General features: G+C 56.8%; 2 protein-coding genes across 2 annotated transcripts in view; both read left to right on the forward strand.

Annotated features, from left to right (window-relative positions):
* The window catches only part of GRIN2D (glutamate ionotropic receptor NMDA type subunit 2D), a 59,443-nt gene extending 59,153 nt beyond the window's left edge, over positions 1-290 (forward strand). Inside the window, exon 12 of the mRNA XM_007958109.1 lies at positions 90-290. Coding sequence (XP_007956300.1) covers positions 90-290 — 201 coding nt within the window. The remainder of the gene's footprint in view (positions 1-89) is intronic.
* A 6,168-nt stretch (positions 291-6,458) lies between these two features.
* GRWD1 (glutamate rich WD repeat containing 1) lies at positions 6,459-12,230 on the forward strand. The gene is made up of 7 exons (XM_007958095.2): positions 6,459-6,645; positions 6,824-6,941; positions 7,129-7,288; positions 9,531-9,744; positions 9,861-10,003; positions 10,170-10,367; positions 11,913-12,230. The coding sequence occupies exons 1-7, from the start codon at positions 6,459-6,461 to the stop codon at positions 12,228-12,230; spliced, it is 1,338 nt and encodes a 445-aa protein (XP_007956286.1).
* The last annotated feature ends 3,006 nt before the right edge of the window (positions 12,231-15,236 follow it).

The following is a 15,236-nucleotide window of genomic DNA, read 5'->3' on the forward strand; positions in this document are numbered from 1 at the left end:
GCTGGGCACCCGCAGGGGCTCCGCGCACTTCTCCAGCCTGGAGTCGGAGGTATGACGCGGCCCGGGGCCCCCAGCGCCCCCTCGGTCAGCGCAGGCCACGGCCCGAGGGGGCGCGCGGAGCGGACGGGACCCGCGGGGCTCGACAAGGGACGACCCAGAACTGGCCGGGCCCCGCCTGGAGCAGCCCCTTCGCCTTTGGGGAACTCGCGGGCCGCGGGGGACTTGGTTCCCCCAACTCAGCAGTGGACAGCGAGGGCCGGGGCTCTTGGAGCCCACCGGACTTTTTTTAAACCCGACAAGGGCTTTTTATTGTCGCCGGATGGGGCGAGAGGTGGGGGAGGGACGCGCCCGCCCGCGCCCCGCCCCTGCGCCCGGGGCCGTGGCCCCCACATCACTGTGCAGCTCCCCGGCCCCGGCCACGCCTCCGGGGAAGCCCGTTTTTAACCTTTCATCCATCAGGACTCAAAACTGTGAGACGCGTTCGCCAAACTGTGACCCCAGACCTTGGCCCCGCCACACGGAAGCCCTGGACCCCAGACTGTGACTTCCGACCCCTAAAATGGTCATCCGACCCCAGACTGTGACCCCTGACCCCAAACTGTGACCCGACCCCCAGACTCTGCCCCGACCAGACTGTGACCCTGGACGCCCAGCCCTGACACCTCTGCCTCCTCCTCCTCCTCTCGCCCCACTTTCACCTAGAACACGCCCCCAACGGAAGCCCCGCCTTCTTTCCCGCTGCGACCCCTCCCCCTCCCTTCAGGCCCAGATTTCCCTCGGTCCCTCCCAACCCGCTCCAGGTGCCACCAACCACGTCCTCTCAACTCCAACTCTTATTCGCGAACCCGCAGTCACCACCCACCAGACCGCCACGAGCCTCCTCTTTCCGCGTCCCCAGCCGGGTCTGGGGCTGGGTGGTGGAGGGGAGGGTCTGGGAGTCCGTACTTCACCTCCAGCCTCCCTTCCCACTCTCTTGTTCCCTCATCGCAGTGTTTGGAATAAACGATGTTTTTAACTCCTCCTCAACCCCAGCTTAAGCTCGGTGTCTGTCTCGTTGTTAGGTGGCCTCAAGTCACCTCTGACTCAGCGACGACAGAAAGTGCAACAGAAGGAAACGGTGCCTGGTCCTGCACCAGCCTCAGTCGTTGCTATACCCGGGCCATGGTTGCAGCCACCGTGCCAACCCATCTCACTGAGGACCTTCCCCTCTTTCATTGCCCCTCCACTTTTCCAAGCAGGATACCCTTCTCCAGGGAATGGTCCAAGGAGGTGAGATGAAGTCTGGCCCTTCTCGCTTCCAAAGAGCATTCCAGCTGCACTTCCCCCAGGACAGATTCGTTCACTCTTCCAGTAGTTCATGGTATATTCTTGGCCAACACCACAACTCAAAGGCATCAACTCTTCTTCGGTCTTCCTTATTCCTTTAATAGCTCTCACATGGATAGGAGACCATTAAAATACCATGGCTTGGGTCAGGTGCACTTTAGTCTCCAAAGTGACATGTTTGCTTTTTAACACTTCAAGAGGTCCTTTGCAGCAGGTTTACCCAAAGCAACACATTGTTTGACCAGCTGGCTGCTGCTTCCACGAGCATAAATTGTGGATCCAAAGAAAATGAAATCCCTGAGAACTTCAGTCTTTTCTCTGTTTAACACGAAGTTGCTTATTGGTTCATTTGTGAGGACCTTTTTTTTTTTTAAATGTTGAGGTATAATCCATACTGAAGACAGTAATCTTTGATCTTCATCAGTAAGTGCTTGAAGTCATCAATTTAAGCAATCAAAGTAGTGTTATCAGCCTATCGCAGGTTGTTAATGAGTCTTCCTCCGATCCTGATGCCACGTTCTTCATATAGTCCAGTTTCTCAGATTATTTGCTCAGCATACAGATTTAATAAGTATGGGGAAAGGATACAACCCTGACACACCCCCTTCTTGACTTTAAACCATGCAGTGTCCCCTTGTTCTGTTCAAACGACAGCCTCTTGGTCTACGTATAGGTTTCTTATGAGCACAAGTAAGTGTTCTGGAATTCCCCTTCTTCACAGTGTTACCCATCATTTGTCATGATCCACCGTCCAATGCCTTTGCATAGTCAGTCAAACACAGGTGAACACCTTTCTGGTGTTTGCTTTCAGCCAACATCCATCTGACATCAGCAATGATATCCCTCGTTCCACATCCTCTTATGAATCCAGCTTGAATTTCTGAAAGTTCCCTCCCCATGTACTGCTGCAACCATTGTTTAATTATCTTCAGCAAAACTTTATTGGTATGTGATATGAGTGATGTTGGTTGATAGTTTCCACATTCTGTTGGATGACCTTTCTTCAGCATGGGCGCAAATAGAGACCTCTTCCAGTCGGCTGGCCAGGAAGCTGTCTTCCAAATTTTGGACATAAATGAAGGAGTGCTCTCAGTGTTGCATCCATTTGTTGAAACATCTCAGTGGGTCTTGCTTCAATTCCCAGAGCCTCGTTTTTCACCATTTCTTTTGGTGCAGCTTAGACTTCTTCCTTCCTTCCATTGGTTCTTGATCATATGTTTCCTCCTGAAATAGTTGAATTCTTTTTGGGGCAGTGACCTTGTATCATCCTTCCATCTTTTGATGCTTCCTGCATCACTCAGTTTTTGCCCATAGAATCCTTCAGTAGTACAACTAGAGGCCTGAATGTTTCTTCAATTCTTTCAGCTTGAGAAACTTCCACCATGTTCTTCCCTTTTAATTTTCTAATTGTAATTCTTTGTGCATTTCACTACACTACTTTGTCTTCTCCAGTTGCCCTTTGAAATCTTCTGTTCAGCCCTTTGATCTTGTCATTTTTCCCAATCGCTTTAGCTACTCTCCATTTGAGAGCAAGTTTCAGAGTCTCTTCTGGTACCCATTTTGGTCTTTTCTTCCTTCCCTGTCTTTTTATTGACCTCTTGCTTTCCTCATGGATGATGTTCTTGATGTCATCCCACAATTTGTCTGGTTTTCGGTCATTGGTGTTCAGTGCATCGAATCTGTTCTTAAGGTCGTCTGTAAATTCAGGTGGGATATATTCAAGTTTGTATCTTGACTCTCTTGGACTTGTTTTAATTTTCTTCAGCTTCAACTTGAACTTGCATGTGAGCAGTTGATGATCTGTTACATGGTCTGCCCCTGCCCTTGTTCTGACTGATGATACTGAGTTTCTCCATCGTCTTTTTCCACAAATGTTGATTTGATTCCTGTGTATTCCATCTGGTGAGGTCCAAGTGCATAGTCACTGTTTCTGTGGTTGAAAAAAGGTATTTGCAATGAATAAGTCATTGTTGTTATGTGCCGTCGAGTCGGAGATGACTCACAGTGACCCCTCCTTGGGTTTCCGAGGCAGTATCACTATGGAAGTAGATTGCCCAACCTTCCTTCCGAGGAGTGGCTGGTGGGTTTGAACCGCCAGCCTTCTGGTTAGCAGTCAAATGCCTTAGGCACTGCACCACCAGAGCTCCTACCTTCACAGAAGCAAAGCCCAAACCAAACCCAGTGCCTGGAGGGGATTCTGACCCACAGCGCCCCTAGAGGACAGAGTGGAACTGCACCACAGGGTCTCCAAGGCTGTCAGTCTTTATGGGAGCAAAGCCCAAACCACACCCACTGGAAGCAAAGCCCAAACCAAAGTCACTGCCATTGACTTGACTTGACTCATAGCGACCCCTCCTTGGGTTTCCGAGGCAGTATCACTATGGAAGTAAATTGCCCAACCTTCCTTCTGAGGAGTGGCTGTCTTGCAAAATTCTATCATATCATTTCCAACATCATTTCTATCACCAAGACCAAATTTTCCAATTACCGATGATTCTTTGTTTCCATCTTTCTCATTCCAGTCACCAGTAATAATCAATATGACTTGATTGCATGTTTGGTCAGTTTCAGACTAGAAGTGGGTAAAAATCTTCAATTTCTTCATCTTTGGCTTTGGTGGTTGGGGCATAAATCTGAGTAATAGTTGTATTAACTGGTCTTCCTTGTAGGTGTATGGATATTATCCTATCACTGACAGTATCATACTTCAGGACAGATAAATGTTCTTTTTGACGATGAATGTGAAGCCATTCCTCTTCAGTTTGTCCTTCCTGGCATAGGAGACCATATGATTGCCTGATTCAGAATGGCCAATACCAGTCCATTTCAGCTCACTAATGCCTGGGATATTGATCTTTAGCCATTCCATTTCATTCTTGACAACTTCCAGTTTTCCTAGATTCATACTTTGTACAGGAGCTCTGGTGGCTTAGTGCCTAAGGCATTTGACTGCCAACCAGAGGGCTGGCAGTTCAAACCCACCAGCCAGTCCTCAGAAGGAAAATCAGGCAATTATACATTCCATGTTCCAATCATTAATGGATGTTTACAGCTGTTTCTTCTAATGTTGAGTCAACACATCAGCAGATGAAGGCTTTAGAAGCTTTACTCTATCCACGTCACTCACGTCAACTCTACTTTGAGGAGGCAGCTCTTCCCCAGTCATATTTTGAGTGCTTTCCAACCTGAGGGACTGCTCTTCCCACACAATATCAGACAGCGTTTCACTGCTGTTCATAAGGTGTTCAGTGGCCACGTTTTTCAGAAGTAGCCCACCACGTCCTTCTTCCGAGTCCGTCTTAGTCTGGAAGCTCTGCTGAAACCCATCCACCGTGGGTGATCCTGCCGGTGTTTGAAATATTAGTGGCATAACCTCCAGCCTCGCAGCAACACACAGACCACCACAGTGCGACAAACTCTTAGCCTCTCACAATTTTCTACAGGAAACAGAAACCGGAACGTCTCACAAAGGAAGGGTACAGAAAGAGACTTGAAAAGAGAACAGAGACTGTGGAAGGGAGCCAGAGGAGGGGACGAACACCTAGACACAGAAGGTGAGAGACTCAGAGAGAGAGGGATAGAGAGAAGGGGAGAGGAATCAGAGATAGAAGAGGACAGAGGCTTGGGTGGGGGGAGACACAGACCCAGAGAGAGGTGGACAGAGACCTAGAGAAAGGGGTGTAGAGACCCAGAGAGATGATGGCAGAGACATAGAGACCCAGAAGCCTAGCCCTGCCCCAACCAGTCTCATACCCCAGCTTGGGGATGCAGGAGTGATTAGCTAGTGGGTCTTACCTGGTGCACCTTTGGACTACACCACTGCAGAGAACCAGAGAGGGCAGGGCAGGACCCAGAGAGGGGTGAGAAAGATCCCAGACAGGGGTGAGAAAGATCCCAGACACAAGACATTTTAGGAGCAAACTGAAGGTGCCATTCTTAGGGCTACGGGGACAGGGATTGCTAAATTGTTAACATCGTGTTCAAGAAAGCCAGGAGAGGTTCTCTGATATATGCCAGCCCATCCACACGTCTTGAATGCCTTTGCTGTCACCAGTGAGAACCTATTGCTGACATTTGATTACACCAATTAGCCAAATCTCTGGGGCTGATGGACTATGGGAGCTGAAGCGCTTGCGAGAGAGGCCTCCAGAGGGTGGACTTTCTGATTAACTCAGCGTTCTGGTGACTCAGTCATTAAGTGCTAGGCTGCTAAGGGTAGGATTGGCCTTTCCAACTCACTAGATGCTGCCTGGGACAAAGATGAGGCAGTCGGCTTCGTGAAGATTACAGCTTAGAAACCCCATGGGGCAGTTCTGCTCTGACCTGTAGGGTTGCTATGAGTCAATTGACTTCATGGGTTCGGTTTGGTCTGCTCCACAGGGACCACCACTGCAGTGTGAATGCCTGGTTAGCCAAGTGACAGATTCAACTAATTAATTATACACAATATCTTTCTATGCTGAAGGATTTTGAAATAAATTAAACCCATCATAACAGGGTCCTCAGGGAGGAGAGATCTAGTCCTTGCCCGGAAGATCACTAATTTGCATTTCATGAATAATTAATGAGACTGTTGTTATGTGCCATCGAGTGAGACTGACTCATGGCGACCCCGCCTTGGGTTTCTGAGGCGGTATCTCTACGGAAGTAGATTGCCCAATCTTCCTTCCAAGGAGTGGCTGGTGGGTTTGAACCGCCAGCCTTCTGGTTAGCAGTCAAGTGCCTTAGGCACTACGCAACCGCAGCTCTAATGAATAAGATAGAAAATATTGGAGAGGAAAGGTGGAAGATGGAGTCGGGGCTCGGAGCTCCTCCCGGAGATAGAGAAACCGATCTCCTATAAAACTACACTTCCCAGGAGGCCGGGAGGCGGCGTCACTGTTACGCTTCCAGGCGCTGTAACGTCACGCGGGAATTGTAGTTTCCCCAGGTCCGCAAGTCCTTCTCGCTTGGCGTGCACGCCTTCACCTTAGTTTTCCTTTGCTCCGCCCCCTTCGCCCTCTCTCATTGGTGAAGCGGGGAGGTTTCCAAGGTAACCGCGTGGGGGGCAGACCACCCCGCCTCAGCAAATGTGGAAAGCGCAACCCGGACGTGACGCTCTTAACTCGCGCGGGCAGTGAGTGGGTTCGAAGATGGCGGCGCGCGAGGGTCGGCGACGCACATGTGAAACTGAGGAACCCATGGAGGCAGAAACCGGCGACAGAGGGTCCAAGGGCCCGGCCCAGGTCTATCTGCCCGGCCGGGGACCGCCGCTGCGCGAGGGGGAGGAGCTGGTCATGGACGAAGAGGCCTACGTGTTGTACCACCGAGCACAGACCGGTAGGGCTGGCGTCCCGGACTCCTGGGCCCGAGGAAGGCAGGAATGGGAATTCTGGGTCTTGAGGGCCCTGGCCCTTTAACTTAAGTTGTTCTCTGGACGTAAAGACTGAGGTCTCGCGGGAGGCCGGGCTGAGATTTCTCAGCCCCGTGCTATCCATCCATCTCCGTCCATTCCCAGGTGCCCCCTGTCTCAGCTTCGATATAGTCCGGGATCCCCTGGGAGACAACCGGACAGAACTTCCTCTTTCACTTTACTTGTGCGCGGGAACCCAGGCGGAGAGCGCCCAGAGCAACAGGTGGGTGAGGGCTGGGGCTTGCCCGGGAGCAGGAGGCCCGGGGGTCCGGGTGTCCAGCCCCTCCTTGCTCAGAACCTAGAGAATTAGGGCCCTCAGCTTCTGCCTCGCACAAGCCCAGAGTATGGGAAGGTCCCCTTCCTCCCTCAGGAGCCCGACCTCCCGTGGCTCACCCCACACTCTCTCCCAGACTCATGATCCTGCGAATGCACAACCTGCATGGGACGAAGCCCCCTCCCTCAGAGGACAGCGATGAAGAGGAGGAGGAGGAAGATGAAGATGAAGAAGACAGGAAGCCTCAGCTGGAGCTGGCCATGGTGCCTCACTATGGTGGCATCAACAGAGTCCGGGTACAGAGTCCAATAGCCCCCTGCCCTGTGTCCATACCTGCCCTGGCACCTCGTTGTGGCCTGCCCACTGCCAGCGAGTCAGTTCTGATTTGAGGGGATGTTATAGGACAGAGTGGAACTGCCCCATAGGGTTTCCAAGGCTGTCAGTCTAAAGAGAAGCAAAGCCCAAACCAAACCCACTGCTGTGGAGTCCATTCTGACTTGGTACCCCTAGAGGACAGAGTGGAACTGCCCCACAGGGTTTTTCTAGGCCAGTGGCATAATGCCTAAGGCGTTTGACTGCTAACCAGAAGGCTGGCGGTTCAAACTCACCAGCCACACCTCAGAAGAAAGATTGGACAATCTACTTCTGTAGGGATACCATCTCGGAAACCCAAGGGGGTCACTGTGACTTGGATCCAACTCAGTGGCAGTGAATTTGGTGGTTTTGGTCATCTTTATGGAAGCAGATCACCCGGGGCAGGTGGTTAACATGCTTAGCTGTTAAGTCCACCGAAAAGCATCTCAAAAGGTCTGGCTATCTATTTCCAAAAAGTCAGATCTCAGGGTGCAGTTCTGATCTGATACACGTGTGGTCACCACAGGTCAGAATCAACTCGACAGCAGTTGGTTATAGTTAGTAAAACAAATAGTTTGCACTCTGGGCACGTCTGGGTGAGTTCAAGCCACCAACCTTTTGGCTGGTAGCTGAGTGTGTAACCATTTGGACCATCCAGTGACCTTCCCTAAAGATTATGGACATGAAAACCCTATGGAGTATGGCTGTATTCTGTAACACGTGGGGTCTCCGGGGGTCGGAATCGACTTATATCACTGTTAGGAGCCGCCAAGGGAAATGCTAATGCCAAGCAGGATGGTGAAGAGGAAGGACTTTATTGTGCCAGCACCAGGCTCAGTGGCTTCACATCCAGAGGCTGAGCCCCAAGCAAAGGCCGTGTGGTGCTTTTACAAGTTCTTGTTTCCACATTTATGGGCTGTGAGGCCATTGGTTACTTTCAGAGGACCCTAGCTAGCAGTTTTACAATAGGCAGAAGAAGCAGGTGAAGGGAAGGAGCAGAAGGAGGGAGGGGGAGTATCACTAGAGGAATTTCCCATCCTCTTTTGTTTTACAAGCTGCCTATGGCCTGCCCCATTCCCTGCTTTGAGGCTCCTTCATTCTGTTTAAATTTTAAGGAGCCTCACTTTCTTCCTGAATGATTTGTTCCAAACTTTGGTTCAGGGGTTTGTATCTATGAAGTTATAATATACGAGAGGCAGTTTTTCTCTCTACCACAGTTTCGATAATTGAGTTAATGGATCTTAGGGCTAGAGGGAGTGCACGGGGAGCATGATTATAAGGAGTAGAAATAAGGGTGCTGCACTTGCAGTAGTTTTAAAGCCTCCAAAGTTTGTTAGGCAATTGTTAAACCATCCTTGCGCAGTCCGGCCTTTCCATGTTTGGACCAGGACGTGAGCTTTCATCTTCTGTGGGTGCTGGCGACAGGAGGTGGGAGGGGACTGGAAGCAGTGCGTGTGGCTGTCACCAGGATGCTGGGTGTGAGGACGGTCAGGAACGAGTCTGCATTTTGGGGCCTGGGATGGAGCTGACTGGGGAAATGTAGGTGATGGTCTGCGACTATGAGGTGGTTCCTGGTCATGTTAACTTTGGATGAGTCTCTGGGTGGCACAGATAGTTAAGCACTCCACTGCTGCCCAGAAGGTTGGGGTTCAAGACCACCCAGCGGCTCCTCCAGAAAGGTCAAGGCCTGGGAAACCCTGTGGCGCACAGTTCTGCTCTGACGCGTGGGGGCTGGGAGTCGGAATGGACCGACCGCAGCTAGCACCATCTTCTGAAGGGTCAGTGCGGTTCGAGCCTGGTGCTCGGGAGAGAGGGCCAGGCTGGGGGATTCTGGAAACTCGTAGACCTGACGGGCTCTCCGAGGGCGCAGACATACAGAGGCAAGGATGAGAGCCCGGGACCCTGCACCACTGAGGGTCACGGGAGCAGCAGTCTGAGCGCACTCCCGCCGGGTGGTGGCAACTGTGGCTTGGTTCCCGGGAGTTCGGAGCCTTGTCCCCCACACCTCCTGTCCCAGGGTGGGGTGTCGCCCCAGTTCCCAACCTGGTCTTGCTCGTTGTGACTCCCTGCCCTCGGCCGTTTCTGGGTGCCACAGTCCCAGCCCCCAAGGGCTCTGCAGAACCACAGTTCTGGCTGTGGGGTGCTGAGCCGCTCTACCACCACCCCCCGCCCCATCTCCTGCAGGTGTCGTGGCTGGGCGAGGAGCCCGTGGCGGGGGTGTGGTCCGAGAAGGGCCAGGTCGAGGTGTATGCGCTGCGGCGGCTGCTGCAGGCAGTGGACGACCCCCAGGCCCTGGCGACCTTCCTCCGGGACGAGCAGGCCCGCGTGAAACCCATCTTTGCCTTCGCCGGCCACATGGGCGAGGGCTTCGCCATCGATTGGTCCCCCCGGGTGTCCGGTGAGGCCCTGGGCAGGGCTGCTGGGTGGTGGGAGGGGCAGCCGGCTGGATGGTCGGACTGTAGGAGGGGAGGGAGCTGGGGGCAGAGGGACGAGGTGGCTCCGTCCTCCTCGCAGGCCGCCTGCTGACAGGTGACTGCCAGAAAAACATCCACCTCTGGACGCCCACGGACGGCGGCTCCTGGCACGTGGACCAGCGGCCATTCGTGGGCCACACGCGCTCCGTGGAGGACCTGCAGTGGTCCCCTACCGAGGACACGGTGAGGGCCTGGCTTCCTGGGTGCCTTGGGAGGAGGGAACTGGACTCCTGGGTCTGGGGGGTCTGGGGCCCAGACGGAATTCCCGCTCGTAGCCCAGGCCCTGATGGGGCGCTCCCCGCCGGAGCTCCTGTCGGTCACCGGGTCACTCAGCCCCCACCTCCCCCAGGTCTTCGCTTCCTGCTCAGCTGACGCCTCCGTCCGCATCTGGGACGTCCGGGCCGCCCCCAGCAAGGCCTGCATGCTCACCACAGCCGCCGCCCACGACGGGGACGTCAACGTCATCAGCTGGAGTCGCCGCGAGCCCTTCCTGCTCAGTGGCGGTGATGACGGGGTCCTCAAGGTCTGGGACCTGCGACAGTTCAAGGTACAAGGCCAGCAGCGGCGAGGCCCCTGGGGCTTTCGGGGGCTTCCAGCCTTTTCCCTCCTGGAATGACTGCATCCCACTGGAGCTGGAAAGACCCCGAACGTTACCGTCACGTCCCTTCTGGGTACAGATGAGGGGAGGGTGTGGCCGCTGGGCTCAGGCCTGTGGGATAAGTGACTGACCAGAGACGGAGGCGGCGCAGGTGGGTGGCACAGCCCCCTCTACTCCCATCCGCCCCTGGGCCAGAAGGGAAGCTGCTCTCAAGGCCCACGCCCTCAAGGGCCTCTGGGAATCGTAGGGGTTTTTTTAACTGTTTTAGTGGAGTTTAGAGTCAGTTGAGAATTGGAATGCGGGCTCCCCATTGCAGGAGGAGAAACTGAGGCACAGAACGGACAGGAGCAGGTGTAACGTGCAGCCGAGCTAGGAGCTGGGTTGGTTGAGCTGATGGGGGCCTGGGACAGAGTCCAGCGTCCAGCCTCCCTCCAGACAAAGCCGGCTCCCGCAGCCCCTGCGGCCGCCAGGGGGGAGTCCCATTTTCCTCCGACTTGCTGGATTTGGTGCTGTCATCCCTGGGGCAGGGGGCATCTAGTGATGGATGCTGGCCTCTCCCCACGCCACCCCACCTTTTTTTTTTTTGGTACATTGAAACTGAGGCCCCGAGAGAGCAGGATCTGGTTGGGTCACAGCCCGAGTTGATGACCCTTGGGACTCGGGCCACTTTCCGAGGAGAGAACGCTCCCTTCCGGCAGCCCGTGTGGTTGGGGTGAAGCGGGCCACCCTCCGCTCTCAGGCTGCTGTCTCCGCAGCTCCCGAGTCCTGGCCCTGCCCCTGGCATTCAGGCCTCCGTAGCATGAGGCCAGACTGTGCTTGAAGACCACCCACTTCCTTCCTCGAGCCAGCAGCCTGGTGGTGCGGGGCTTACACACTCAGCCGCTTACAGAGTGTCGTGTTTGTCCGCCCAGCGGCTCCGCGGGAGAACGGGCCTGGCGGTCTGCCCCCGCAGAGACTGCTGTCTGCTGTCATGTGCCGTCGGGTTGAAGGATTTCAGCTCGTGGCGACCCTGTGATCCCAGCGGGCACGGGGGGCTGCCTTCTTTATGGAAACAGATCAGAGTCTTTCTCCCTCGGAGCCCCTGGCAGGTTCCAACCTCTGCTTTGGGTCACAGCCGAGCGCTTAAGCATTGTACAACCAGGGCTTTTTCCGTTAAGATAATGGCCCAGAAAACCTCGTGGGACGGTTCTGCTCTGTCATGGGGTCGCTGTGAGTGGGAATGGACTGCATGACACCAGCAACAGTGACAGCCATTCTGGGACAGGAAGCCGAGCACAGGGTTGGAGCAGGACTGGGTGTGTGTGACCCGGACCTGGGAGTAGCCGCTCTGCAGGGAAACTGCCATTCCCAGCAGCCCCTGGGGCAGTGGCCTCCTTTCCAGCTGCACTGTGACCTCTGTCCTTTAGACTCTGAGCGGGTGGGGACTCACAGGGTGGGGGTGGCCTGCCTGGACCGAGGTGGCCCATGCTTCTCCCGCCTGTCCTCTCCCCACAGTCTGGCTCCCCGGTGGCCACCTTCAAGCAGCACATAGCCCCCATCACCTCTGTGCAGTGGCACCCCCAGGACGGCGGGGTCTTCGCAGCCTCGGGGGCAGACAACCAGATCACGCAGTGGGACCTGGCCGTGGAGCGGGACCCGGAGGCTGGCGAGACGGAGGCGGAGCCCGGGCTGGCGGACCTCCCGCAGCAGCTGCTGTTCGTGCACCAGGGCGAGACCGACCTCAAGGAGCTGCACTGGCACCCGCAGTGCCCCGGCGTGCTGGTCAGCACCGCCCTGTCGGGCTTCACCGTCTTCCGCACCATCAGCGTGTGAGACAGCGCCGCCCGCCGGCCTTCGCTCGGGCACCGCAGCGGGTCTCGTCGGCTTTGGAGGGACCCGTTCAGGAGTGTGGACTCTGCCGCACCCCAGGAAGGACTGTGTTTGGTGCACGGGCCACCACGGGGGGTTCTGCGTGACCTCGTTCCCTGAAAGGACTTGGCGTGACCGTTGCTTTCTAAAGCCTTGGTTTGGTCTGGTGCCCCATCCCACCAGGTGGGGTGTGACCCGTGGCACTCTACCACCACTTGGGTGTGCCCAGCCGCACCCTCCCACCCAGTGTCTTGGTGGCTCAGTGAACACCCATGTGTCAGAGGCCTTGTTGGCTGGGTTTCCCAGGTGGGAGTTTGGTGCTGGTCAGCCCAGATGCTGGACTGGCCCTCGGACCTTTCTGCCCAGGGACCTAGTTTTGGCTGCTGGCCTCCCCAGGGGCCTTGATGGCTTTGCAGTGGCCTGACCCAGTTTGAGGTGCGGAGCTCTGGCAGAGTTTGGCTTTGCACTTGACTGCCCCCCACCCTCCAAAGGGCGGCAGGCGCCGTGCAGGGGGTAGGCCAGGGCTCCTGAGGGGCAATAAAGGACCCGGATGAGGCCTGGGTCGTGGGACTCGTTCTTCACTCCCCCAGGCGGTGGGGGGGGGGGGCAGGATGCCGGCAGCCGGCAGCCCGTGGCCCGCTGAGGCTCTGCAGACGCCATGGGTCCCTGCTTCACTCTGGCTCCCCCTCTGCGTGCCCCCCAGCTCTTTAGCCCCACATCTCTAGTTGAGTGCCCTTGAGTCAGGTCCAGCTTAGCAGCCCCGTGTGGCAGGAGTGCCCCACAGGGTGTGCTCGGCCATCTTCATGGGAGCAGAGCGCCGGGTCTTCCCACAAAGCTGCCGGTTCTCAGCTGAGCGCTCAAAACACTGTGCCACCAGGGCCCCTTTCATCGCTCTGTCCCCCGTATCTTTGTCCCCAACCTGTCCGCGCTCCTCCTCTATCCTCAGTCTCGTGCCCCCCGTCTCCTGTCCCCCACTGTGTCCCTGCCCCCCACTTCTGTCTCTGCCACCGTCGTCTCCTCCCTGGGCTGCAGCCCAGCACCCGGCCTGGCTGGCCTCCCTGGCTTCCCCGCTGCGGCTCTGAGCTGGCCCCACCCCCTGTCCCCCTACGTCCGTCCGGGCCTCTGATCCGCCTGTGGACTCGGGCCGGCGCCCGGCACACGGGCCCTCGGCACCCACACACAGGCCTCTGGCCCAGCGGAGCCCCCAGTGGATGGCATGGGGGTGGGCTGCCCCCCCAGGTACGTGCTGAGCCGCCCACCTCCTGACACCCGCCTCTGCCCCGTGCACACCCTCTGGCAGGCCTCTGCCCGGTCCCTGCCAACCCCCAGGAGACCCTGACTGTGGCTGTCACTGACCACTTAGAGGCTGCCCCGGTGCAGTGCCTGCAGGGCCAGCCCCGGCTCCCCGGGCTCCCCCACCCACCCCGCTATCTGCCACTGCCGGCAGGGAGCCCCGCTCTTCCTGTCTGTCTGCTCGCCTTGGGTCCCCATGTCGAAACAGGGTGGCACTTGCCCTCCTCGGAGGGAGAAACTCGGGCTGTTTCTCTCAATCTGTCTCCTTCCTCTGACCACTGCCGCCTCCAAGATCTCCCTGGAGCTCTGTCCCCTCTGGGACTCTCTCCCCTTCTCTCTGGGGCTCTGTCCCCCTGTCCCTGGGACTCTCTCCCCTTCTCTCTGGGGCTCTGTCCCCCTCTCTCTCGGCTTCCTGTCATCTTTCTCCTGCCCGTCTCTGAGTGTGTCCTGGGCCGACTGGGCTCTATCCCCACACCTCTCCCTCAGTCCCTGCTAACCTGCTGTAGGGGCTCCTAGTAGTAGATGGGGGTGGGGTGGACTGGGGGTCTCTGAGGAAGAGTGGGAAGATGTGTAGATATTTCTGGGGCTGTTGGGGGGCCAAGCTGCCTTGGGGTGGGGCTTCCTGGCCCCAGATTAGACCGTGACTTTGACACGAAGACGAACCTTAAGCCCCGCGTCTCCTTTATATGGAAACGTTAAGCTCCTCTCCCAGGTCAGATGAAGGGGGGAGGGGGGCAGGGGCACCCTGAGCCCCAGTCGCATGCCCCAGCCTGGGAGCTGGGCCACGCAGGTGACGGTCCACCACACTGGGGGGACCCAGGGTCCCTGGCACCAGGACTGCAAGACACCAGAAAGGGAGGAGGCTGGGTGGGTCCAGAGGACACCCCCGTGCCCCACCTAGGACCGCGGCAGGACGCAGGCCCCCTCTGGGCCTGTCTCCCGGCCTGTGCAATGGGGTCCTGACCCCCCAGCGTCTTGAACAGTCCAGGTGAGTTGGGGGTGGGGCGCGGGGGGAGGACAGGTGGCTCCCAGAGGGCTGGCTGAGCCTAGCACCTGAGTGCTCAAGACGTTGCAGAGCGCTGGGTGAGACCGAGAGCCCGGAGTGGGGGGCTGGTGTGGCCACCCCCCCATCACAGGGTCGTTAGGAATGGGCTAGAGGGGCACGGAGGGCCTGGGCAGGGAGACCCTGCTCTTGGCTCGCCCCTGGTGGCCCCTGGGGACGACAAATTCGGTGGATGGGCGTCTCCGAGCTGGGGAGCCCCTTCAGCCACCCGCCCCAGGGTCCCTTTTGGGAGGATGAGCCCGAAGGCCCAAGTTTGCTGAGTGAGCAAAGAGGGACGCCGTGCATCTCGGGGCTAGGCACAGCCAGGCTGGTCCGCTCGGGCCTGAGGCTCCTGTCTGCCTCTGCGCAACTGGCCCACTGAACCCCCACGTGGCTGGCCCGCCCAGGGCTCCTGAGGGGCAGCCCTTTGCCTCTGAGGTTGACACAAAATACCAACGTCAGACAGAGCACCCAGACCTGACCCAGAACCGTGAGGACCCCCAGAGGCCGACACAAGCGCTTGGTAAACATTGGTGGAAATACACGAAATATCCAATCCCCTCCCCCAGTGGCATGGCTACAGACACAGCGCCCATGGCAACCGTCTCAAAGGGCTGAAGGAGCTCCCACAGCTG

Source organism: Orycteropus afer, unplaced genomic scaffold (assembly GCF_000298275.1).
Source record: "Orycteropus afer afer isolate SDZICR_OR568_19922 unplaced genomic scaffold, OryAfe1.0 scaffold00854, whole genome shotgun sequence".
In the NCBI taxonomy this organism is placed as follows: domain Eukaryota; kingdom Metazoa; phylum Chordata; class Mammalia; order Tubulidentata; family Orycteropodidae; genus Orycteropus; species Orycteropus afer.

Coding starts and splice junctions, on each gene's coding strand:
- GRWD1 (XM_007958095.2), top strand. CDS start 6,459: ATGGCGGCGCGCGAGGGTCGGCGACGCACATGTGAAACTGAGGAACCC. Junction 6,646..6,823: donor GTACCACCGAGCACAGACCG/GTAGGGCTGGCG, acceptor GTCCATTCCCAG/GTGCCCCCTGTCTCAGCTTC. Junction 6,942..7,128: donor GAGAGCGCCCAGAGCAACAG/GTGGGTGAGGGC, acceptor ACTCTCTCCCAG/ACTCATGATCCTGCGAATGC.